The sequence below is a fragment of the Argentina silus genome (genome assembly GCF_951799395.1).
Source record: "Argentina silus genome assembly, chromosome: 9".
Taxonomy (NCBI): domain Eukaryota; kingdom Metazoa; phylum Chordata; class Actinopteri; order Argentiniformes; family Argentinidae; genus Argentina; species Argentina silus.
The window spans coordinates 14655466-14681699 of NC_139663.1; the positions used below are offsets into that span (position 1 = coordinate 14655466).

General features: G+C 43.8%; 3 protein-coding genes across 6 annotated transcripts in view; all 3 read left to right on the forward strand.

Annotated features, from left to right (window-relative positions):
• The window catches only part of cpt1a2b (carnitine palmitoyltransferase 1A2b), a 24118-nt gene extending 18074 nt beyond the window's left edge, over window positions 1-6044 (forward strand). Inside the window, exons 14-19 of the mRNA XM_083677189.1 lie at window positions 2173-2337; window positions 3377-3505; window positions 3631-3786; window positions 4033-4146; window positions 4520-4612; window positions 5879-6044. Coding sequence (XP_083533315.1) covers window positions 2173-2337; window positions 3377-3505; window positions 3631-3786; window positions 4033-4146; window positions 4520-4612; window positions 5879-6013 — 792 coding nt within the window. The 3' untranslated portion in view covers window positions 6014-6044. The remainder of the gene's footprint in view (window positions 1-2172; window positions 2338-3376; window positions 3506-3630; window positions 3787-4032; window positions 4147-4519; window positions 4613-5878) is intronic.
• A 2311-nt stretch (window positions 6045-8355) lies between these two features.
• On the forward strand, window positions 8356-17359 carry LOC310809762 (uncharacterized protein). Of its 4 annotated transcripts, none has more exons than XM_083677196.1 (15): window positions 8356-8744; window positions 8848-8909; window positions 11138-11207; window positions 11574-11624; window positions 11853-11915; window positions 12000-12119; window positions 12399-12546; window positions 12677-12694; window positions 12982-13026; window positions 13328-13375; window positions 13623-13721; window positions 14195-14293; window positions 15138-15164; window positions 15498-15592; window positions 16036-17359. In XM_083677196.1, exons 3-15 carry the CDS (start codon window positions 11166-11168, stop codon window positions 16108-16110), a joined length of 930 nt encoding a protein of 309 aa, XP_083533322.1. In that variant the 5' UTR covers window positions 8356-8744; window positions 8848-8909; window positions 11138-11165; the 3' UTR covers window positions 16111-17359. The 4 variants fall into 4 exon arrangements, with proteins under 4 accessions (XP_083533322.1, XP_083533324.1, XP_083533323.1 ...); XM_083677198.1 differs by having other exon boundaries at window positions 8356-8699; XM_083677197.1 differs by having other exon boundaries at window positions 8356-8909.
• A 1851-nt stretch (window positions 17360-19210) lies between these two features.
• On the forward strand, window positions 19211-25941 carry pih1d1 (PIH1 domain containing 1). The gene is made up of 11 exons (XM_083677200.1): window positions 19211-19267; window positions 19680-19762; window positions 21001-21058; window positions 21298-21486; window positions 22482-22543; window positions 22929-23010; window positions 23130-23226; window positions 23390-23422; window positions 23653-23731; window positions 25350-25493; window positions 25829-25941. The coding sequence occupies exons 1-11, from the start codon at window positions 19255-19257 to the stop codon at window positions 25862-25864; spliced, it is 876 nt and encodes a 291-aa protein (XP_083533326.1). The 5' UTR covers window positions 19211-19254; the 3' UTR covers window positions 25865-25941.
• The last annotated feature ends 293 nt before the right edge of the window (window positions 25942-26234 follow it).

The following is a 26234-nucleotide window of genomic DNA, read 5'->3' on the forward strand; positions in this document are numbered from 1 at the left end:
GTACTGTAACATCTATGAAGGTTAGGTACAGTAGTGTAACATCTATGAAGGTTAGGTACAGTACTGTAACATCTATGAAGGTTAGATACAGTACTGTAACATCTATGAAGGTTAGGTACAGTACTGTAACATCTATGAAGGTTAGGTACAGTACTGTAGGTCTATCTATGAAGGTTAGGTACAGTACTGTAGGTCTATCTATGAAGGTTAGGTACAGTACTGTAGGTCTATCTATGAAGGTTAGGTACAGTACTGTAACATCTATGAAGGTTAGGTACAGTACTGTAACATCTATGAAGGTTAGGTACAGTACTGTAACATCTATGAAGGTTAGGTACAGTACTGTAGGTCTATCTATGAAGGTTAGGTACAGTACTGTAGGTCTATCTATGAAGGTTAGGTACAGTACTGTAACATCTATGAAGGTTAGGTACAGTACTGTAGGTCTATCTATGAAGGTTAGGTACAGTACTGTAACATCTATGAAGGTTAGGTACAGTACTGTAACATCTATGAAGGTTAGGTACAGTACTGTAGGTCTATCTATGAAGGTTAGGTACAGTACTGTAGGTCTATCTGTGAAGGTTAGGTACAATACTGTAACATCTATGAAGGTTAGGTACAGTACTGTAGGTCTATCTATGAAGGTTAGGTACAGTACTGTAACATCTATGAAGGTTAGGTACAGTACTGTAACATCTATGAAGGTTAGGTACAGTACTGTAGGTCTATCTATGAAGGTTAGGTACAGTACTGTAGGTCTATCTATGAAGGTTAGGTACAATACTGTAACATCTATGAAGGTTAGGTACAGTACTGTAGGTCTATCTATGAAGGTTAGGTACAGTACTGTAGGTCTATCTATGAAGGTTAGGTACAGTACTGTAGGTCTATCTATGAAGGTTAGGTACAGGTACATCTATGAAGGTTGTTGCCTGTGTCTGACCCATGCTGTTGACCATAAATCAGACCAGTAGCCGCTTTTCGACAGCGGTGCCAGAGCGTGCTTACCAGCGGCCAGCAGCCGGGGCTTCGAGCCTTCGAGGAAATTCAAGCCTGAATGAATTTCCACAGTAGGGCTTTCTAGTCCCAACCTGTATGATCTCCAGTTTGTTTACATTCTGTAACCAACACATCAAATCCTCCGGTTTCCCAACAGGTTCTGGCACTTTATGACCATTGTGTTTGTAAAAAGCACGAATCAAATGCATTCGATTGTGTAGTTACAGCAAGCTAACTTGGATTATGCTTGCACCCACCAATATGGCTAGCCAACTAAAGCACTGGAAGTGACTGTGGAAAAGCAATTGGACTTAGCACACACCATTCCAACTTCATCAGCTCTGGCTGTGTGGGCTATAGGAAGGGAAATGAGGCTGGTGGAGGTAGAAATCTGAGGATTCCATGCGTTAAGATGAGCCCGTCCTCCGATTTCTACCTCCACCAGCCTCCCCTGGGACTGAGACAGGTCGGCTCGGTCTCTTTCCTCTCCGACTAAAAGAGATCCCCTGTCAGTTGTCACTGTCCCTTCTTGAGCTTACATCAGAGACACACAGGTCGGGGGGTTTTATGTTGTTTAAATAGTAACTGATGCACACAGATAGTGTTTTCACTGAGAGTTAAATCTTCACTGTCTGTTTCATAGTTGAGAGGACAGTGTTCACACTCTCTCTCTCTCTCTCTCTCTCTCTCTTCACTTGTCCCTGCTCCCCGGGTGTCCAGACAGGCTAGACTGTGGTCCTCTGTGGCTCAGTTGGTAGAGCATGGCGCTAAGAACGCTTAGGTTGTGGGTTCAGTTTCCGCTGGGACCATATATACTGAAAAATGTATGCACTCACTGCAATGGAAGTTGCTTTGGATTAAAGAGTCAGCTAAATGGCATGTAGACAGGCCAGAGGTTGGCACACCTGGCACGAGAGGGTGTTGGCACGAGAGGGTTCGAGGGAAGTAGTGTTGTAGTTAGTGTTCTAAGTGTTGTGAGTGTCCTAAGTGAGAGGGCTGTTATCGTCATGGAATGTCTGGTGGAGGACAGGTCAGGAGTCTACATGTGATCCTTATCAGAACTCTCTGTGGCCTCTCCCTGTCTCTTTCCCTGTTTGTCATCATTGTTTCCTCAATTAAAGATTAATCTGCTTTGAAGTAAATCTCTCCACCCCACCCCAACACCGCCAGGTCCAGGAGCAGACGGCCAGCTCCCTAGCGGTGGCCCAGGCCCTGGCTGACGACGTGGACTGTCATGTGTTCCCCTTCAGGGACTTTGGTAAAGGCAGGATCAAGAAGCTGAAGATCAGCCCCGACGCCTTCATCCAGCTGGCCCTGCAGCTGGCCTACTACAGGGTGAGAGCACAGACACATAGATGTTCTCCCCCACTGGGACGGGATGGGGAGGGAACAGAGTATGGACTGCTGTCTTTCCCAACACGAGGAGGCACGTGAACATCCAGGACCAGGTGTTGTGGGAACCGTGCTCCCTGGGAAACCCACCATCTTTCTGTTAACATCCCTTCTGCCTCCTGGTTTCCACAGCCCACACATACCAATCCCCTACCACTACCTCCCCATAAAATAACAGTGTCTAATCCAGAACACAGTAGTGTCTAATCAATAACTCACTATATAATCAATAACAGTGTCTAATCCATAATACAGTTGTGTCTAATCAGTAACACACTATCTAAACAATAACAGCGTCTAATCAATAATACAGTTGTGTCTAATCAATAACTCACTATATAATCAATAACAGCGTCTAATCAATAATACAGTTGTGTCTAATCAATAACTCACTATATAATCAATAACAGTGTTGAATCAGTAACTCACTATATAATCAATAACAGTGTCGAATCCATAATACAGTAGTGTCTAATCAATAACTCACTATCGATTGACACTGTTTAAGCAGGATGGTGGCACATAGGTTTAGGAATGTTTTGGAAAGTCCAGTCCTGGAACTGAACTCTGCCTACTCTATCCTTTTAAGAACATATGGAAACTCGAAACGTGTGCATATTTCATAAGATGTATTGTGCTTTCGCTTTCTCTCCTTCCCCCCCTTTCTCTCTCTCTCTCACCCTCCCTCTCTCTTCTCTTCGCTCTCTCTCCCTCCCCATTCCCCTCGCTCTCTCTCCCTCTCCTCCCCCTTCCCCTTCATTCCTCTCTTTCTCACCCTCTCTCTTCTCTCTCTCCCCATTCCCCCCTCTCTCTCTCCCTCTCCTCCCCTTCCCCTCCATTCCTCTCTCTCTCACCCTCCCTCTCTCTTCTCTTCTCTCTCTCCCTCCCCATTCCCCTCGCTCTCTCTCCCTCTCCTCCCCCTTCCCCTCCATTCCTCTCTCTCTCACCCTCCCTCTCTCCCTCTCTCTCTCTCTCCCTCTAGGACAGGGGTATGTTCTGTCTGACCTACGAGGCGTCTATGACGCGTCTGTTCAGAGAAGGGAGAACGGAGACGGTGCGATCCTGCTCTAACGAGAGCTCTGCCTTCGTCAAGGCCCTGGAGAACGGAGAGGTAGGGAGTACGCACACGCACACAAACGCCACGCCACACACACACACACACACACACCTGGACGTAGTAAACCCTATTTTATTGTCTGTTTCACTGACTGTTATAACAACCTCTCTGTCTCACAGGGGGTAGAGCACTGTAGACGGCTGTTCCGATTGGCCGCAGAGAGGCACCAGAACCTCTACCGATTGGCCATGACGGGATCAGGCATTGACAGGCACCTGTTCTGCCTGTACGTGGTCTCCAAATACCTGGGGGTGGAGTCTCCATTCCTGAAAGAGGTATGTGTGTCAGCAGACTCAAGTCAGGTGTTTAGTGACAGGACAGCAGTGACAGATGACAGGTATGTTGTGACAGGACAGCAGTGTCAGGTGTTTAGTGACAGGTGTGTAGTGTGCGGTGTCAGGTGTGCGGTGTGAGGTGTCAGGTGTGCGGTGTCAGGTGTGCGGTGTGTGGTGTCAGGTGTGCGGTGTCAGGTGTGCGGTGTCAGGTGTGTAGTGACTAACCTCCTTCCTCCCCTGTCTCAGGTGCTGTCGGAACCCTGGCGTCTCTCCACCAGTCAGACTCCCGTCCAGCAGTTGGAGCTGTTTGACCTGAAGAACCACCCAGAGTTCATATCCTTGGGGGGCGGCTTTGGCCCTGTGAGTACTCTACCTGATGACCCCGCACACACACACACACACACACACACACACACACACACACACACACACACACACACACACTACAACCAGAGTTAATCTCCCTGGGAGGTGGATTCGGTCCTGTGAGTACTCTACCTGATGACCCCACACACACACACACACACACACACACACACACACACATACACACTATAACCAGAGTTCATCTCCCTGGGAGGCGGATTCTGTCCAGTGAGTACTGAGAATACCTGATAACCATAACCACACTCACACTCACTCACACACACACACACACACACACACACACACACACACACACACACACACACATACACACACAGCTGACCTCATCTCTCTTATGCGTGTGCAGGTGGCTGATGATGGCTACGGAGTTTCCTACATCATCGTGGGAGAGGATATGATCAACTTCCATGTGTCTTGCAAACACTCATTCTCTGGCACGGTGAGTTGGCTCGAGGAATCCACTTAACACTTGGCAGGGTTAAAGTCGCATTTCAACCCAGTGGATCATTGTTAAAGTAGTAATGCACATGTTTGGGACACCAATGGTAATGCATTTTAAGGGGGAGGTTGTTAAAGATGTTTGTTTTTGTTGCTGGTTTTGTTTTTTGAGGTCCTTGAAAATGACAGTGAACTCCTTGAGTTTTAAGGACCTTTCCAATGTCTCTATGAACGCCTTTCCAATGTCTCTATGAACCCTGAGTTGGATACACACCAGGGGAGGCTGTGGTGGAGGTAGAAATCAGATGATGGGCTCATTGTAATGCATGGAATGGTACGAGGAATTCCATTCCATGCATTAAAATGTTTATATACAGTTCCCTGTGTAAGTAATGGGACAGTGAAGCATTTTTTCTTCTTTTGACTCTACACTCCAAAAGTTTGGATTTGAAATCAAACAATTACTGTGAGAATCTCAGCTTTTATTTGATGGTATTTGTGTATATATTGGTTTCACCATTTAGAAATTACAACAGTTTTTATGAATAGTCCCCCTATTTCAGGCTACCCAAAAGTATTGGGACAATTTGCTTAACAGGTGTTTCTGGTAAGTCTGGTTTGTTCCATCACATCATTTGTGAAGGCATAAGAGAGCTTTCGATGTCTACTATTGATTCCATGTTTTGCATTTGCCTTTGGAGTTTGCTATTGGTGTCTGTCAGCATAAGGACCAAAGCGGTGTCAATGAAAGTCTGTTTATTAGGCTGAAAAATCAGAATCAGAATCAGAAACATAGCCAAAAGCTTAGGCTTGCCAAAATCAACAGTTTAGAACATCATTCAAAAGAATCCCATCACTTTTGGGTACCCTGAAACAGGTGTGCGGTGTCAGGTGTGTAGTGACTAACCTCCTTCCTCCTCTGTCTCAGGTGCTTTGCGTAAAAAGTGTTGTAATTTCTGAATGGTGAAATATGTACCAATATGTACACAAATACCATAAAATGAATGAATGAAATAATCTCTACTTTATCCTCATACTGTAGTAGATGTTTGAGTGTTTTGATCCAAAAGAAGAAACAATGCTTCACTATCCCAGATCTTACTTACTGTATTTAATTTACTTTCAATGAAAGGGGCAATTTGGGATTGTTGCAGTAAATCCTTGTTACTATTACTAACATTGTACTATTCTCTCTCCCTCTCTCTCTCTCTCTCTCTCTCTCTCTCTCTCTCTATACTCCACCCCCTCACCCCCCTTGGTCTCTCAGGACTCCCACAGGTTTGGTGCTCAGATCAGCAGGGCTTTCCTGGACCTCCTGTCCCTGTTCTCTTCAGACTCCAAAGGTCCCCCCGCGGCCCCCCAGGCCACAACAGAGACCCCCCAGGCCAAGAAACACCTCTGAACACTTACAGCGTGGGACCATGGCGAGGGGGCAGGGAGGGGATGGGGCTGGGGCTGGGGCTGGGGTGAGGCGGGGGGAGGGGGGGGGGGGGTTATTGAGGGCTGTCATGTAGGGCCTATGAAAGAGATTTAGGAGGATAGATCTCTTGAAACACTCCCTCCACTGTTGAGTGAAGGAAGGATGGAGAGAGAGAGAGAAGGGGATAAAGAAAGGGATAAAGAAAGATGGCGAAGCAGTGCCATACTAAAGAAGGGAGGAAATGGTCCCTAAAGAGGGGAGGATGTGAAGAGGAAGTGGCAGAGAGAGACAGAGGTATGAGGAAGCGAGGGATGAATCTCTATGAAAGTGAAGGGGTTAGAGTCATCTTTAACACTGGAGAGAACATGACAAAGGGCAAATACAGGAAAAAGATGAATCTGTTTTCTGTTCTGTCTTTTTGAATCCATTATTAGTTCTTATTGCTCTTTATAATTTTTTTTATTATTCAGAGTTGTCTTGAATGTTGACGATTGTTCAGCGGTCAGCCTCTCTTCTCACGACCTCTGACCTCCTGATACTTCTAGAAAGAGGGGGTCGCAACCCTGGTTCTTGTCATTTGTCTTCTGCCGTTCTGATACACAATGTACTGCAGGTCATTCAACCCAGGGGACAGACGCAATGAGGAGTTACATCGGCGTATTATGTTTGGATGATTACTCCATTATTTTATTAATTTATATAATATCTGGAACTTATTTTTTTTATCCAAGTCATATTTAATTTACTTTCAATTAAAGAGGCAATCTGGGATTGGTACAGTACATGAGTTTTAAATTAATGATATATATATATATATATATATATATATATATAGCCATTGATTTTTGAAGACTTTTACCTAGAAATGGCTCATGAGCTTAGTTCAACTGTCTTACCCGATCAGAAACCGAAATATAAACTTGTTTTACTCCCACTGTTTGTAAACAATGCAATTGTAATCAAACACTGTATAGCTTCACGGTTAAAACTAGCATTTTGATTTCACAGACTGATAGTTTCAATCACAGGCACTCCCTGTCTAGTTTCAACCACATTTCTGTGGCTCTTCTCGTGAGAGAAGACAACTGTTGAAACTGCTACTAGGTTAGCTTAGAGTCAGTAATCTGCACAAACGTGTGTACCTGGTACCTACACACTCAGTGGACCATATTCTGGTTCCAGACTCGCCCCAGAAATGCAGTCCTCCTTCTCTGACATCATCCTTGTGTTGTTCACTTCAGCTGAACCACTAAGGAGACCCAACTGACTAGCAAACCCATATTGAATTTACAAATGGGTTACAATTAGGTTATGATTAGGGGTTCAATGAATACATGAATTTGGTGGTTAGGGTCAGTTTGATGTTTTGACCTAGTCGGGCTGTTAATGGGATGTTGGTCTGGTCAGGAACATTCTTTTAGTCTCCCGACTGACTGACACTCCAAACCTTGGCGGTTGGGTTGCCATGGGAACCCCTCAGACGGAATGTAATACTGTCCATGTTTACGTTTGTTTACTGCATATAGGACGCTTTATACTCGAAGACCATTGTCAGCGATTTGCATATCAAGATTATTATGTTTATATGTAAATGTGACTGTGAAATGCCTTTATTAACTAACGGTGATGGTTGTATGAATTAAATACTGTCATGGCCAAGGTTTTGTTGTTGTTGATTTTTTGTATACGCCAGTTGCCTTTTTACCATAAGGGACTAGATAAGTAAATTGATCTGTCCTCATTTCCACCATGGGAGGCCGGATGACTCATTGACATGGATGGAAGGAATGTAATGAGGGGGAAAAATCCTATAGATGTTTGTCTGACTACTTTCCCCATGTTAGAGACTCACACAACCACAACACTAGAGCAAGTATAGCTAACGTGTTTATATATTCAGAAGCCTGACGGGGAAAGGTACTTTTTATATATTCAGGAGCCTCTGAGTGAAACAGTTTTTTTTTTTTTATCTGCCATTAATGCCAAACTTTCCTAATGCCATCATGAAGGAGGACCACAATGGAAATAAGTCTGACTTTTGTGTGCCTTTATCCTCAATGATTATTAATCAGGTGCATCATGTTGTTTATGTACATTGTTTTTAAATGATCAAATAAAATACATTTAAAACAACGTTTGTAACCGGTGCTAGGCAAAAATACGTGATGAAAAAAGGCCCGCTATGTATTAAGCTCCAGTCCCCAGTGCTGTACTAGTCACAGTTAACCACAAGTCGAAGACCCCGCCTACCCGTGGGTAGACTCCTGTCCTTCAAACGGGTTTTACGCAGGCGTCAAAAGCACCACGTTTTTACATACATTTTGTAAGACAGTTACAGACAGTTTGGCTAGGCTACTTTTTATTTGCGGGGGAAGATCAGAAGCTTCATCATATGTGGACCCAGAATCTCATCTCTCGAGTCTGATTTAGTGAGACTAGATGTTTCCACTAGCGTGAAGGAGCTGTCAGCCAGAAAGGCGCAATTCGGTTTTTTTCCGTTCCAGGCGCACAGACCGCCTGGGGTATATTATAAGAAGTCCCACGGACGGAGAGAAGCACTATTGATTGACAGTCCCAGCCCCCAACCCACTGGGTATATTTGGGGAATTTGAAAGAAGGGCCAGAGGAGGAGGGCGATACATGAAAGGCAGCAGTACGTTCTAAAAAGGTGAAACTAAAGTTGTCAAAATGTGCGCAGAGCTGGAGATATAAGGCAAGCCGCTGTCTTAAGATATAACATTTGATACGTTTCTATAAGACAGTTGTATACGTATTTTATTTTTATTTATTTTTTACATTGAATTTGATTTGAAAAGGTTTTGCACAGATAAGACCGAACATCAACCTGACATTTTTTTCGGACATAATACACTGCTGAGTAAGTATGCAGATTTCTTTACATTATCACAGAATGACGGAATGTTATTAACATATTTGATCGACTTGACCATTTACGACCATGTAGAGCGAATTTAGGAGATTTCGTAGCCATGAAAATGACTTTCGTTTCATTATCAATTAAAGCATCATGCCAAGTCATTGTTTTCTGCTACGGAGAGCTTTTAGCATAACGGAGAGAGAGAGTTTCTAACACTATAGTATTGCAGACATATTCAACCAGACAGGACATTTAGTATTAGTCTACTTCCACTGTTATGCCCAAAAATAATAGTATCTTGTCTTGCATTCAGTCAGTCGATAATATGTCATCTGCAAGCATCTGCCCCGACACCGGCTGTTGAAGCTGATGAAACTAATGTCCGACCACAGCTAACGTCAAGCCTCACACACCCATTCTCACCTCTGAGTCAACTCACGTCAACGCAATATTCTGATAGGTAGCCAAGTGGAAACCAACGCCTTTACAGCCTTGAATGGAGCATGTTTAAGCTAACCTGCTAACTCCAGGTGGGAATGGATGTACGAGGTTTAACAGGTGGTGGTGGCATCGGAACAGCCGGTCGGGCTAAGTAAGATCTACAGTGTATAGTCTAGTCCAACTTGCGTGTTGTTTATGATGATATATAATTCTAACATACATTTATATATTAAACAGTCATCTCGCCGAGATTCCTTTACTAGGTCCAGGATGTGAATGCATGTCGACTCTAGTCTTGTGATGACTCTTACCTGTGTCTAGCATAGGTCAGTCAGATGTATTTGAGACTTTCTTATTTTTATGGAGTGTGGTAGTCCCACTCTCATATTTTTTCAGTTTTTATTGGATAGAGACAGTAGAGAAAGACAGGAAAGTAAGGAGGAGAGGGTATGTCAGCAGGGCATCGGCCAGATTCGAACCCATGCAGATATAGGCATGTGTGTGCACTGTATGCCATGGTGCTAGACCACTGGAGCACCCCAGGCCATGACATTAGCATTCTTATGGGAGGGTTAAATTAGTTTTGGGTGTCGTAATTAGACCCTGTACCCCTGTTCAATTAATTACAGAGAAGAACAACAGACAATGTGACTAGAGGAGATGATTGTTGAAGGAGTGGAGGCCGCCCTGAGGCCCCGTGACCCTTCTAGACGTTTCTTTCGTTTGAGAATGTCTCATCTGCCCTGAACAGTCTTCCTTGTTCTCACACACACTCTCTCTCTCCCACATTTAATATTGAACATTTAAGTAATTTAGCAGACGCTTTTATCCAAAGCGACTTATATAGTACTAGTATTTGTGTAAAGTAAGTGAATCAACGCTACATCAGTCATCGTAAGTAAAACCTTCCAGAAGAACAATGCCATCGGCACAGTGCTAGAGAAAGGAAGGAAACAAAGGTAAAAATGTTTCTGTGGGATAATAAATGAGAGAAGGTCAGCACTCAGGAAGGTCAGGATGGGAAAGGCCCTGTAGTGGCTTCAACACACATACAGGGTAAGACATTGCTTCCCCCTCTCTTGCCAGGCTGAGGCTTTCCCTCAGTCTCCCCGTTGGGAGTGATTCAGCCTACTGAATAAGAGCTAATAATAACTATATGACTTCACTGTTCCTAAACTTGGTCCTGCACTTTGCACATGTATCAGGAGCTGTTGGAAAAATCTGCCACCTCTGGCCACCAAGTCGAAATTTAGTTTGAAGTTCCAAACAAAAACAACATCCTCTGTAATAATAATTCCCCCCCCTGGAATGGACTTGCAGTGTCTGACAGCTGTGGTGTTTCTGCATGAGTGTACGATTTGAAGAGGCAGCCACCAGAGACTGAAAGGCAGAAATTGGTGAATCCACTGCCCTAGGACACCACTGGCCGATTGTAAACTAACCTGTGTCACCCCTAGACACTCATTTTTTAGATGTACCCAGTCCTCTGTGGCTCAGTTGGTAGAGCATGGTGTTAACAACGCTAAGGTTGTGGGTTTGATTCCCGCTGGGACCATATATACTGCTTTTGCTTTGGATAAAAGCGTCAGCTAAATGGCATATATAAATGAAATATTTTTTTATTTTTCTGATCCCTACTGATTAAACATAGTCACGTCAACCATTAGAACGCTTGAAATGTTCCATATTATTGTACCTTTAACTCTCTTCCTACTCTCCCCTTGCCCTGCCCCCCCCCTCTCTCTCTCCCACCCCCCCCATTTCCCTTCCCTCCCTCTCTCCCCCAGTGTGCATCCTGATGTTTACCATAGCAGCATGATGTGTGGGAAGGCATGGAGCATCTTAGTCTGTCTGTTTGTGAGTTCAAAGTCCCTTAAAATCTCACTGATGTCAACACAGAGAGCTGCTTAGCCTAGCATAGACTAGCATTGTCACACGGCCAAGTACTACCCGTAGATACACATCACAGTCAACAGAGCTTCCTAGCATAGCATAGCTTAGCTCAGTTTAGTTTATGTTAGACTAGCCTGGTCACATGACCAAGTAGGCTAATACTATATGTAGGGTTACACATCACAGTCAATCCAGCTAGCGAAGCGCTAACTGCATTTGCATGTTGCATGTGTTATGTTGCAACAACGGTACACGTCATAAACTAAATGGTCCTCTCCTCCTTTCCTCCAACCCCCCCCACTCCTCTCCTCTGTTGAATTTATGTTGAAGGGAATGGTTGGATGGACTCTGGGTGTCTATCTTCAATATCTTGATGATATGGTAAATGCTAATTTCCATGAGACACACACACACACACACACACACACACACACACACACACACACACAGACACACACACACAGACACACACACACAGACACACACTCACACACACACACACACACACACACACACACACACATACACACATACACACACACACACACACACACACACACACACACCTCTTTGGTCTATTTGGCACTAACTCCCTGTCTTGGCTTAAAGGAAGCCGCTCTGCCAGTAGACTACATGTTCCAGATGAGGAGAGTGAACCCAGACTTCGCTGAGGTCAGAGAATGATTGACTAATTATATTGTTTGATTGATTTCTTGATTGTGTAAAGTGTAAGTCACTACAATGTGTTTATTACAGGATAACTTTGCCAGAGTTGAAGAAACCCTTCTCAGGTTCTATGAGCAGAACTGCAATAGCAGTATTGAGGGCAAGAACAAAAAAGAACACCTTACAATCCCGGCCCAACATTTACTTGAGGTAGGTGTGTGCTTCTGTCAGTGTGTGTGTGTGTGTGTGTGTGTGTGTGTGTGTGTGTGTGTGTGTGTGTGTGTGTGTGTGTGTGTGTGTGTGTTTGCATGCGTGCATCCTAGCCTGCTGGTTACTTTGGGTAGTTATGTGCTTCTGCCAGTGTGTGTGTGTGTGTGTGTGTGTGTGTGTGTGTGTGTGTGTGTGTGTGTTTGTAGGTGTGCATGCCTTGTGTAATTAAGTGTGTGTTCTCATTACTTGGCCTCTTCTCTTTCTCTGTGTGTTCATCAGTATCTGAAGTGTGAGAACTCCCCTGGTAATACACACACACCAATGGAGTTTGATTTCGTCAGTGTGAGAGACTTCAGGTGTATGGTTGTCCAAACACTCCATCACAAATGTGTCACAAATTGTACTAAAAAAAACCCAGATAAACCCGGTATGTTCACAAATGGCCTTTTGATAAAATGTAATATTATATATAAAAATTGTATTATTTTGGAGCAAAGTTCCTCTTGTATTGTCAACTCTTCTACCTTTCTCATGATGTCTCTTTTCTCGCATTACAGCTGACTGTGATACATACAGTAAGTATATGTGTATGTGTGTGTGTGTGTGTGTGTGTGTGTGTGTGTGTGTGTGTGTGTGTGTGTGTGTGCGCCTCTGTGGTTGAAGTTAGGTCAGTCACCCAACACACACAGACACAGAGGCACACACACACACACACACACACACACACACTTCCTGATTTTTGAGCCTGATGAAAGTGTTGGGGAAGAAACAGGAAATAGATAGATAGATAGAAACTTTAATAATCATTTAATAATCATGTTATCAAGATCAAGTAGTTTTCTCTCTCGCATTCTGTCTCTAGGTGAAGGAATAATAGCCATGAAGTGCCCAAATCTAACTACAAATGGTAAGTGTTGAGTGTTTGCATACTTTGTGTGTGTGTGTGTGTGTGTGTGTGTGCTTGCATGTGTGTGCATGTTTGCGTGTGCTTGCGGGTTTGTGTGTGCATTACCGTGCGTGCGTGCGTGCCCGTGTGTGTGCGCGTGTGCGAGCAAACCCATATCTACCCGGAAACTGCGCCCGAGTGCTCCATTTGCTCCATATGTACACATGTCATCATTAATGTCATGATGTTGTTTCACTGATAGGCCTACTGTACGATCTGTCCACTCCTGTCAGTCTCACCCTGTTATCTTGTTTCCCCCCAGGAACGAGTGCGATAACATGTACAACCAAGTCAAAGTCCTCTGTTTACCGTAAGTACTGTACAACACTCCCATTCTCACTATTTTGCATGGTTACCTTTTTGGAAGATTGGGATTGAATAGTGTGTGTTACTCAAGGGGGTCCAGTAGAGGTAGAACACGCGTGTTTGATACCATTCCTCATTCCATTCCATGCATTACAATGAGCCCGTCCTCCGATTTCTAGCTCCACCTCCCCTGATGTTACTCTCCCCTCTCCTGATGATGTTTGTTTGACCCTATCATTAATATTTTTTAGACAAAACAATAACAACACCACCGCCAACATCACCATCACCGTCACCAACAACAACAACAACAACAAAAACAACGACTCCATCAGGCAACAACAACCCAGGTTAGTAGAGCATTTTCATATTGTGTTGTTTTGATTGGTCAACGATTGACACATTATAGCTCATGTGTGGAAAACACCTGTCGTGGAGCCAGCTAGTTATTGGTTAACGCTGCATGTCACATGATCAATAATAAGAATAAGAATCATTCATTTACATTTATGGCATTTATGGCATTTAGCAGGCGCCTTTATCCAAAGCGACGTACAACAATACATTTGTTTAAGTAAGTGAATCATCTATCCAACAGTCATCATAAGGCAAAGTAATCAATGCTCACACCAGGGGCCATTGGCAGTCGTAATGCCAGTAGGCACATTTTTTTAATTTTATTTTTTTAATATTTTATTAGCAGGAGAGAACTTGTACAGGGGGGTAACAGGGGGGTAACATCCCCTGATGTTACTGTAGGTGACGAACAGTCTCTCCCCTCTCCTGATGATGTTTGTTTGACCCTATCATTAATATTTTTTAGACAAAACAATAACAACACCACCGCCAACATCACCATCACCATCACCAACAACAACAACAACAACAAAAACAATGACTCCATCAGGCAACAACAACCCAGGTTAGTAGAGCATTCTCATATTGTGTTGTTTTGATTGGTCAACGATTGACACATTATAGCTCATGTGTGGAAAACACCTGTCGTGGAGCCAGCTAGTTATTGGTTAACGCTGCATGTCACATGATCAATAATAAGAATAAGAATCATTCATTTACATTTATGGCATTTATGGCATTTAGCAGGCGCCTTTATCCAAAGCGACGTACAACAATACATTTGTTTAAGTAAGTGAATCATCTATCCAACAGTCATCATAAGGCAAAGTAATCAATGCTCACACCAGGGGCCATTGGCAGTCGTAATGCCAGTAGGCTTTTTTTTTTTTTAATATATTTTATTAGCAGGAGAGAACTTGTACAGGGGGGTAACAGGGGAGAAGAGGTCTCGGGGTTAGGGTTAGTATAGGGGGGGTAGTGAGGGTGAAGCGGTCTTTAGGAGGGACTGTTAAGATGTAGCTTGAAGAGATGGGTTTTCAATCTACGGCAGAACATCGGAAGTGACTCTGCAGTCCTGACCGTGGTGGGAAGCTCATTCCACCAGCGGGGCGCCAGGACAGTGAAAAGCCGTGACCGAGTAGCGTGGCCACTGCATCCACGTTGAGGCGTCGGTGCCAGGCGGGCAGCCGAGGTGGACGAGCAGAGTGATCGGGCAGGGGCTTGGGGGCTGACCATTGCTTGCAAGTAGGGAGGGGCTGTTCCCTTTGCCGCCCTGTAGGCAAGCACCAGGGTCTTGAATTTGATGCGAGCTGTTACCGGGAGCCAGTGGAGGGTGCGGAGGAGGGGCGTGACATGGGAGATTCAATGTGGCTTGACCTTCTCTCCTATTTTTTCTCTCTTTTTTTTAGAAAAACAACAAAGAGACCAATCACAAAGTAAGTATCTCACCCTTGTTTATCTCTCCATCCACCCATCTATCCACCTCAATTCTTCTTTTTATTCCTCCGATCTGCCTCCTCTCTCCTTTCCTCTATCCATTCCTCCACCTCTGTCTATTCCCCCCTTTCTTTTGCCTATGGTCTTCCTCTTGACAGTGCTGAATCCTTACTTATATTATAATATATAATATATAACTTCTTGTTTCTTAAATTGTTTCTGCGTTCTTCTTGTTGTGAAAAGCACTGTGAAAAGCACTATGCAAGTACATTTGATTGATTAACTCATCTGCTCTGTGATTGATTATCTCCTCTGCTCTGTGTCTCTCCTAGGCAATGTTGTACTCTCGTGTGCATTAGTCCTCTCTGTGCTGGTTAATGTCATCCTCGTTGTTTACCTATGGATCCAGAAGAAGAGGAAACACAAGGTGTGTGTGTGAGTGTGTGCGCGTGTGTGCAAGCCTTGGAATGTGAGGTGTATGGAAGACAAACACTGCTCACACAAAGTGTGATGCAGGTAATATTCTGCTTTTCCACTGTATTAAAGGTCCTAGCATGTAGTTCTGTGTTGCTGTCCCCGCTGGTCACACTGAAAAATTGAAAATGCTGCATATGCTACGTATTCTAATGGCGCTAAACATATCCTTGTAAACAAACCCAACGTGAAATACTGCGGCCACGTAAAGGCCAGTGTCCGACCTGACACCCGATTTTAGAAAGCGCTTTGTTAGGACTAATACAGCACTCTTCGCTGAACGTTCTTCATCATGTGATCTCATTCCTTGATGCCGACAGATTTATCCATTTAGAAATGTATTTAAAAATCGACATACTGGCCTTTTAAATTAATCTCTCTCTCTCTCTCTCTCAGGAATTACAGAATTCTAGTGATTTGGAATTATGTTCTCATGATGAGTCTGCCCCGATTCGAAGCCCTGTACTGTAGTAGCCCTCGAACTGCAAGCCCAGATGTATTATAGCCCTCGAACTGCAAGCCCGGATGTACTCTTGGAATAACAGTTTACATCTATGCCGTCCATGTGAAAGGTACTCAGGTTAAAACCCGGTTACAGAACTAACTGTTGTGGAGATACTGTGACACCAAAGAACTATGCCTGCCTTCTGTAGCTTCTCATTCTGGCCACAATAAATATGTTACAATATGACCAGGAGAAAGACCTTGAGAAGAACATTAAGAAAACATTTGTGGGTCATAAGGTGGAACTGGAAATTTCCTTCCCAGATGGATAACTGTTAGAACTTGAGATCCGTGGAGGAAAACAACATTAAGCTGAAAAGATTGTGTAAAAAATGAAGTGAAGAAGAGTATTTTGAATGTATTATGAGTATGAGTATATATGACTATCATTGTGCGTGTGTGCATGTGTGTGTTTGTGTGCATGTGTATCCATGTGCACCTTTCTGCATTTGAGTGTCAGTGAGGTTGCCTCTAGAACGGTAAATGGTCTCTGTGGGTACAGTTTTAGAAGATGCACTTTGCCCAGTGCCTGCTGCCTGGTGTCATCAGTGTGTCTCCCAGACACCAAAGCTTCAAACAGTATGCTATTTATTTATCACCACACCTGGGTTGAAATAGTATTCAACTAGACTTGAGGTCGAAGAGGTTTAGCTTACCCTGTTCGATGGAACCTATGGAATGCTCCATAGTTGGAAAATGGAACCTATGGAATACTCCCCTGGTTGGAATATGGAACCTATGGAAAACTCCCATGGTTTTTTGGGGAAAAGAAATCAAATATAATTTCAACCCAGGTCTGTTTTTGTAAACGTAGGATGCTTGCCTGGCTGACTGTTGTCTCAACAATATTTATAACATCATGTCATGTCATTAATCACCAAGTTACTGTGAGTTCTTATTCATAATAGTCTGTTACTGTGACATATCATATAGCATTTCATGGAAATTCTCCACTGTAGTATTTTATTTCAGCAAAAGTGAGATTCAAGAGCCAAGGGTCTTGTTAAAGCCACAATATGAGTTTATTACACGGAGAGATACTCCAAACAGAAGTCCAGTGAAACACAGCTCAGCAACGTTCCTCCTTAAAGAACACAATCAAGGACAAAGATGGGGATGTCGGCAGTTTGGAGCTTATTATGTCAATAACAGGTGCCACAAGTACTGTTACCCACAGTCTTCTCCGAACCTTCAACCCCCGTTTTGCACATTTCAATAAATATGAACATATGTGAAGTATAGAATGTATGGTGTATGAAATATTTGTGTTTGTGTGTGTGTGGATGAAGAGAAGCATGGTTAGGTACAGTAAAAGAGAGAGTAAAACAGTTGAGACCAGGCGTTCCTAGTTCGGAAAGCCTGGAGAAATCCTTTGCAGTAAGTAGCTACAAAGAGGTGGACACCCGTTGAGACGCCTCACGACACGTCAAACCAGTCAAATACCTTGCTTGGGCGGAGCCCAAAACAAATCTTTCCTACGGGCTATCTTTTCTTCAGTGTTGCTAAGATGTCATAGGCAGCAACTCAAAACACAAAATAGGCCTACCCTGGGAAACGCAAGGATGTTCTCCCATCGCTCAATCCAAGCCAGATCAGCTAATATAAAATTCTCCACACATCCAAAGGAGTTGTTATTCTCTAACAATGTAGCATTGATGAAGTGAATTGGCTTTAGCCCCCCTGGAATTGAGATTGATGCGAGTGTGTTCATTTTATGGTCCCTAGTCTCCCAAAAACAAACTCATTATTTGGATTTGGTCCTATTTGAAAACATATTTTATTTAATTTTCAAATTATATTTTACATAACACATACAAGACATAAAAGGTTAATTGTACAATTGTACAAAAGATTATTTAAGATTAATCCAGGCCCACATATCTTCTTGCGTAGATCTGACCTAGAATACACAAGACATATCCCACAAAAACAGCATCCACATCCACACACACCTACACTCACCTACACACACTTGCATGCACACAAACACACATCCAGCTGTGTGTACATGTTGCCATCTGATAGGCAACGTGCTACTCACCCCTATTAATTAAGGCAAGTTAGACAGTTCTTGTGGCAGCTACACTGTATACATGCCCAATCCATAGCACCCCCTCCACCATGTTTCACAGATGAGGTGGTATGCTGTAAATCATTTTCTAGACCTTTTTAGGTACTTTTTTTTATCAAACTGCACTTTCCACCTTGCAGCAAAGCCTCTGTAGTTCGGCTGGTGAAGTATTCTGCGGATGGTAGTCTCTGAAAAATTCACGCCTACCTCCTGGAGAGTGTTCCTGATCTGTTGTTTGGGTTTTTTTCCTAATTATGGTGAGCATTATTCGGTCACCCACTGTAGAAGTCTTCTTTGGCCTACCAGCCTATTTGCGATTGCTGAGCTCACCAGTGCTTTCTTTTTTAATGATGTAACAAACTGTTGACATTGGTAAGTCTAAGGTTTTGGCTATGTTTCTGATATGTCAGCCTCATAATGGCTCCCTTGACTTTCATTGACTTTGGTCCTCATGTTGACAGACACCAATAGCAGACTCCAAAGGGAAATGCAAAGCCTAGAATCAGTGCTAGAAGCTGACAGCTTTATAATGCCTGCACAAATAATGTGACGGAACACACCTAACCAGAAACACCTGTCAAGCCAATTGAAAAAGGGGGACTATCTATAATATATAGAAAACAAATGTATTGTATGATATCATTACGAAAATTAGGTCGTTTTCGAGCTGTTTCTTTACAAAGGTCCATGGAGGCCCATTTGCTGTGCATTTCGTATTCACTTTCCTTGGCCTCCGTAGAACCTAGTTCTAGATATATTAGGCGTATATTAGGTCCAAATATACGACAATGCACTCCGATATTAGCCGTGAGCAGCGTAACCCCAGCCAATTGCTAAAAGCCCCACCTCTTGGTTTAATTCTATTTGATATTAGGCTACCATTGATGTGTTTAGACCCACTTAAACAATCAAAGGAAATCGTGTTGAAAAGACGACACACACGACACACATCCCGACTTTTATTTTGAAAATGTGTGATTAACAGTGAATTACGTCACGTGATTCAGGAAGTTGAACAACAGCAGAACAGACGACTGCACATGTTGAAAGAAGGTAAACATACTTTTATTGCATTCCGAAGCAAACCGAAGTAATTCTAAACAAGTTTGCCTGGCTATAGCCCTGAAGACGAAATGCTTCTGGTTAATTTGTCGTGAATAAAAGTGAGCTCAGCTAAGCTAGCGCAAGCAAGGAGGTCAGCTCAGCTAGGCTAGCTTTCCTGTCAAGTCACGTCGTTGTCCCTAGCAACGCTCTGCTGATGTCAAACGGCCATACACTTTAAAAACAGCTATTTTTTGTATGTCTCTCACACTGTCTTTACGATAATAACTGTCTGGACCAGTCTGGTGTTGTAAAACACGCGAGCCTATGAAATGTGTCAATGGTGAGCTCTTAGTTTGACCTAATCTTTCTTTCTCACTCACTCACTCACACACATACACACACACACACGTCTCTTCCTTAGACATGGAGACTGACTCATCTCTCATGGGCTCCGAGATGGAGCAGGAGCAGCACGAGGAGTTGTACCAGCAGCTTCTGCGTCAGGTGTGTGTGTGTGTGTGTGTGTGTGTCTTTGCCCAGCCCCATGTGCCGAACATGAGCAGTATTCTCTCTCTCTCTCTCTCTCTCTCTCTCTCTCTCACACACATATTCGACTACTTGCAATTACAACAAGAGGCCACTTCCCCTGTGGGTTGCACAAAAAGACGAAAACAGACAAATTATTAATTATTAGACAACTGGAACTTTGGTTCAATTAGTTCAGGTGGAGTTGCATATTACATGCACGGTGCTCAACCATTGACCCTGACTACACCCCTGGCGGTTCCCACATCCTTAATATAATAATATATGCCATTTAGCTGACGCTTTTATCCAAATCCACTTACATTGCAGTGAGTGCATACATTTTTCAGTATACAGTGCATTCGGAAAGTATTCAGACTGCTTAACATTTTCCATATTTTGTTATGTTACAGCCTTATTCTAAAATGGATTCAATTCATTTTTTTCCTCATCAATCTACACACAATATCCCATAATGACAAAGCCAAAACAGGTTTTTAGAAATGTCAGGAAACTGGCCCGTGGTGGATGTAGATCGTGAGTGTACAATACTGCATTCACCCATCATCAAGAGAGAGGAGAGGAGAGGAGAGGAGAGGAGAAGGAGAAGGAGAAGGAGAAGGTGGTTGGTAACCACTGGGACAGTCACTTTGAGTCCCAAACCAACCTCTAGCCCTCAACACCCTGTACCCCTATCTCCTTCTCAGGGGAGGCTGGTAAAGGTAGAAATCGGAGGATGAGCTCATTATAATGCATGGAACGGAATGAGGAATGGTACCAAACACCCAGCCACACACACAAACACACTGATGTCCGATTTCTACCTCCACCAGCCTCCCCGATGCTTGTGTAGACCTGCGAGCATTGCATAGGTGAAAGGAATGTGGCTGACACAGCTTTCACGAGAGCATGCTAAGTAACCGGTCATTCACCCCTGTCATTCTCTCAACTTGGCAACAGGGTTAGGGTTATTGATTATTATTTATTCATGCACAGTCATGCAAAGTACATTTAGCATTTAGTCCTGCCAAGTACAACCATGCCAAGTACAACCATGCCAAGTACAACCATGCCAAGTACAACCATGCCAAGTACAACCATGCCAAGTACAACCATGTGACTGTCGACTGCCGGAAACGCTATCACGCTGCAATATCATCCTGCAATAATGTTTTGCTTTCTGTTTTTCTCTCTCTTTCTCTCTCTCTCTCTTTTAGACAATGGGAAAACTACAAAGTGAAAATCCCGATACTAGAGTCATTCGACCAGAGCCTGGTTTGTCTTTCTCTCTCTGCTCCCGCCCCTAAACACATACATGCACACGCACACACACACGCACACACACACACACACGCATGCACGCATGCATGCATGCATGCGCATGTACACACACAAAAACACACACACATACAGTTAGTGTGTCTGGATTCTCTTAACCTACATGTGAGGTCTCTCTCATAGTGTATTCACTCATCTGGAATGTTGTGTGCGCGTGCGTGCATGTGTGTGTCTAGGTCTGTGTGTGAAGACTCTCCAGCTGCCAGACAAACTGAAGGTCTTCGTCAACGTGTGTCAGTCTCCCTCTGTCCCGCCCCCGCCACACCTCTCAAGGGAGGATCTAGTGGAGCTCCTCGAATCAGACGACCCGACGGCATACAGAGTTCCCATGAGCCTCGGCGAGCCGCACACAGAGCTAGACAACAGTTGAGTACTTCTGCTATACGGCTTCGTTCCCTTGTCTCTTACACACACTCTCAATAGCAGGAAGGGTCGGACCGTCACAAACCCAGAACTAATTTCACACCGGGAGCCAAGTTTGAAATGGAATTTTATTTGAAAGGAAGGGAGGAGAGGAGAGGAGAGGAGAGGAGAGGAGAGGAGAGGAGAGGAGAGGGTGGTTGGTAACCACTGGGTCAGTCACTTTGAGTTCCAAACCAACCTCTAGCTCTCTACACCCTGTACCCTACCTCCTTCTCAGGGGAGGCTTGTAAAGGTAGAAATCGGAGGACAGGCTCATCATGTAGGAGGGACAGTCAAGATATAGCCTGAAGAGATGGGTCTTCAGTCTACAGCGGAAGATAGGTAGTGACTCTGCAGTCCTGACAGCAGTGCAGTCCGTGTAGTCTGTTCCATGCATTACAATGAGCCCGTCCTCCGATTTCTACCTCCTCCAGTGTAGACCTGAGAGCATTGGATAGGTGAAAGCAATGTGGCTTACACTTCTCCAGTACCCCTTCAGATCTGCAGTACACAAGGACATTGAGAGTCAGAGGTTCTTTTGGGACTCTGTTGTCTATTAAGAGCAGGAACTAGGATTTTATTCCTAGAACATAACAGGCTTGGTACTGTGCTGTTTCACAATAACAGCTGGGCTACGTAGCCCAGCTGTTATTGTGAAACAGCACAGTACCAAGCCTGTTATGTTCTAGGAATAAAATCCTAGTGTGCCCCTGTGTACAGCCCCTGCCTGCTTGCAAGCAATGGTCAGCCCCCAAACCTCTGCCAAACCTCTAAAATGTGTAAACGTAATGTATAATGTCAGTGAAAAGGATTGGGAATGTTTTGAGGGAGGCTCCTGGCCAACCTTTCCAGTGAACAACAGGAAAGCCTGTGTTGCTTGGTAAATAATCCTCCGTGTGTGTGTGTGTGTGTGTGTGTGTGCGTCTGTGTGTGTGTGTCTGTCTGTCTGTCTCCTCAGACTCTCAGGGCTGCACAGCCTACGACGTAGTCATCAGCCACGACTTCTTTCAGAAATGCCAGGTTCGTGTGTGTGTCCGTGTCTGAGTTTAATTATGTTCCCATTCGTTTACCACTTCTCTTAGATAGATAGATAGATAGATAGATAGATAGATAGATAGAAACTTTATTTATCCCTAGGGGAAATTCAGGTTCCAAGTAGCTTAAAGACATAGAGACATCACACATAACATACACATACAACATAAGCACGATTGTAAACAGGAAGTTTATATGAACGCTATAGACAGATAAGAATAAAGTGTAATTTCTTTGTAAATATGAACGATTTACACGGTATATTTTTCATTGATGATCTGTGTGTTTGTCATCCATGTTTTGTCTACCAGATATTGGGCTGGTGTGGTACAGTAGGTGCTGGTCTGTAACTGCTGTTTTGTGCTTCTAGAAAGATCCGCTGTTCCAGCAGTTTCTGATCGCAGTGTCTTTAGAGGGGCTGGAGAACAAGTACAGTCTGCAACTCTGCCGAGGTGTGTCTGTGTGTGGGTCTGTGTCTGTGTCTGTGTGTGGGTGGGTGGTGCACATATGTGTTTCTGGGATTGATTTAGTGTGTGTGTATGTGTGCGCATGCACGCGTGTGTCTCCTCAGACTGGAAGGTTCTGAAGAACAGGAAGTTTCTGGGCTCTGTGAACAAGCAGAACATCCGCACCAAGAGCAAACCTGTCATACAGGAACTAGGCCACAAGTAGGTTACTTTCTCTCTCTCTCACTCTCACACACCCACACACTTTAGAGCACCCCCCCCAACACACACACACACACACACATATTAGGGGCAGCAGAGAGAACTGATTGTTGTTATAGCTATGAGCTATATTTAACCGCCCCCCCCCCCCTTTGTCTTCCAGGGAGACATACACCCCCCCAGCTGTAGCCAGACGGTAAGAAGCAGTAAGAAGTCTGTTCTTCACCATGTCCATCCACATCAGGAACACTTTCATTTTCCTTTTGTCCCTCTCATTCCCTGTTGTCACATGATTCACTTATTTTAGACAATGTACTTGTTGTTCGATAAAATTTTCCCCGTCTCTCCCCCCTCCCTTCTCTCCCCCTCCCTCCTCTCCCCCTCCGTCTTTTCCTCCTCCTTCTCTCACTTTCTCCTCCCGTATAGCCCAGAATTCTGTTTGCTGGTAGAGCCCCCTGCTGGTGATCCAGAGTACCTCATAGCCGAGATTCAGCTTCCTGGAGTGGTGAGATACCAACTGGCCCGGTCCCAAACTGATCCCTGGGCCCTAAACCAGCTGCCCTAAGCCCTAAACCCTATGCCCTACACTCTAAGCTCTCTGCCCTGTTCCCTGAACCCTAAGCCCTATTCCCTCAGCCCGATGCCCTAAGACTGAAGCCCTAAGTACTGGTTTACTCCCTCTTGGATCTGAAAGGATTCAAGATTCTTTATTTGTCACGTGCATACAAGTATACAGTGAAATGCAAAAGTGACAGTGCCACAGAGTAGTGCAACAATAAGTTTTAAAATAAAATAAAATAGAAATAATACAAAATATAACCAGTATAAACAGCGGTGAAGCAATGTACACAATGGAATGGCAATATACAATGGCAATGACAGGTTGACAGTACAGATAATTACAGTGGAAGATGAGTCTGCAATGGATATTTATGTGTGTGCATGTGTGTTATGATGTCAGTGAGTGTGTGAGTGACTTGAGGGGGACACTGGTGGGGTCATCGTTGATGATCCTGATGGCATGGGGGAAGAAACTCAGCCTTAGCCTCTCTGTTCTTGCTGCATGACAGCGAAGGCGTTTGCCTGACCGCAGCAGCTGGAACAGATTGCATAGCAGCAGTATGATAACAGGCTATGAAAGGCTGTACGTCACAAACTGCAGAATGTAAACATAACTGGAGACAGGAGACATCTTTTTATTTTATTTAACCTTTATTTTAACAGGGAGCCACATTGACAACAAGACAACAAACAAAAACAAACACAAGATACAATTTCATACAAAACATTGTTATGATTGTTAGCAAAAGAGAGTCAGCGAGGCAGGTAGGATTAACAGTAAATTCCAGTAAATGACTCAATTTGCCATACTGTACCTACAAGCTTAGCTAACTGAGGGCCAAACAGAACATATTTTCAGTTAGTTTGCCATACCGCTCAGATTTACTTTTGCTAGCAATCTAACGAGTGTCTCAAGTTATGTTTACATTCTGCAGTTTGTGACATACACATTAGTAGCGTATTGCTCCACTAAAAGATACTTTTGTCACTAATTCTTTATATTAAAATGTTGGCTTAAGTGTTCATATTAGTCGATTTCTTATCTATATCATTAGACCACACAGTTCTTCTTTTAAAGGCAAGCAACCATTTGCAAAATAAACTTGTTCTCTTGCGTGTTGGGAGCTGTGCCTCTGTATGCCAAATCAGGAAGTTTCTTGACAATATTTCTGTGTAATTAGGGGACCCACCTAGCTCAAGAGCTCCCCCAGAGGCTGAAAGTTCCATATAGTCACTTTAGCCAAACTGTAACTACATACATACACACAAATATTAGTTTATACCTACACCCATCCTTTCAGATCCTCAAGTGGAAGTCAACAAGGGCCTAGGGTAGGAGGTAGGAGCTACGATGTAGGAGCTAGGAAGTAGGGGGCGAGTATTGGGTTTGGAATTAGGAATTTTTTCCCCAATGACAAAAATGACAGTCAAAATGACCGATCTGTGTTGGCTTGTATCAACCATCTTTCCTGCTTCTCTCCCACCTTCTCTCTCGCTTCCTCCCTCCTCCTCTCGTTTCCTCCCTCCTCCTCTCGTTTCCTCCCTCCTCCTCTCGTTTCCAGTCATCCTCTCGCTCCCTCGTTCTGGACCTGGGGGAGGACAGGCTGGTGCTGAACGCTCGGCCTTCTCTCTTTCATCTGGACATCTTCTATCCCTTCTTCATCGACCAGGAGAATAGTGTAGCACAGTACAACACCAACACACAGGTAAGACACACACACACACACACACACACACACACATTACAAAGTCTTAATGATAATATTAAAAAGTATTATCACATTAACACACATGTCCTTCTCACTTTCTCTCAATTTCAAATTGTCTGATATTTCTTTTCCCCTCTCCTCCCCCATTTCTCCCTCTCTCCCTCTCTCTCTCTTTCTTTCTTTCTCTCTCTCCTATTTCTTTCTTTCTCTCTCTCCCTCCCTCTCTCTCTCTTTCTTTCTTTCTCTCTCTCTCCTATTTCTTTCTTCCTCTCTCTCTCTCTTTCTTTGTTTCTTTCTCTCTCTCTCTCTCTCTCTCCCTCCCTCCCTCACAGATTCTGACCGTGACCATGCCAGTGGTGTCATCATGAAACGATCGATCGTCAGATGTATTCGCTTGTTACGTATTATGGAAATAAAGCAGTTATTTTTTTGGTAAAAATCAAAATGCCTTTTGAGTTCTTATTTTGCAAATACATTGAATGTCGTTATCGATGACGAACATTCACAGCTATCACATATTTAGCCTTTAAAGCTAAACGAAACACTCCTAATTAGCTTTGACAGTGTTCTCCTCCTCAGCTTCTTCTCATTACAGGTTTAAGTGCTTGATAATTGTGTCTGGCGATCTAAAAGGGTTTCTGTGAACTGCAGACCCTCTTCATGGAAACTGAGAGTAAAATACTCAGCTTCTATTTCTGGCTGTGGTTTTCTCCTCTCATCCCTCTGTTGTCTCTCTCA

Bases quoted from the DNA above. Each gene is read 5' to 3' on its own strand.
- LOC310809762 (XM_083677197.1), top strand. From the start codon at position 11,166: ATGATGTGTGGGAAGGCATGGAGCATCTTAGTCTGTCTGTTT. The intron at 11,625-11,852 runs GTAAATGCTAAT...CTTGGCTTAAAG, and splicing joins TTCAATATCTTGATGATATG to GAAGCCGCTCTGCCAGTAGA. The intron at 11,916-11,999 runs GTCAGAGAATGA...TGTTTATTACAG, and splicing joins TGAACCCAGACTTCGCTGAG to GATAACTTTGCCAGAGTTGA.
- pih1d1 (XM_083677200.1), top strand. The intron at 21,487-22,481 runs GTTGAGTACTTC...CTGTCTCCTCAG, and splicing joins GCACACAGAGCTAGACAACA to ACTCTCAGGGCTGCACAGCC. The intron at 23,011-23,129 runs GTGTGTCTGTGT...GTGTCTCCTCAG, and splicing joins CAGTCTGCAACTCTGCCGAG to ACTGGAAGGTTCTGAAGAAC.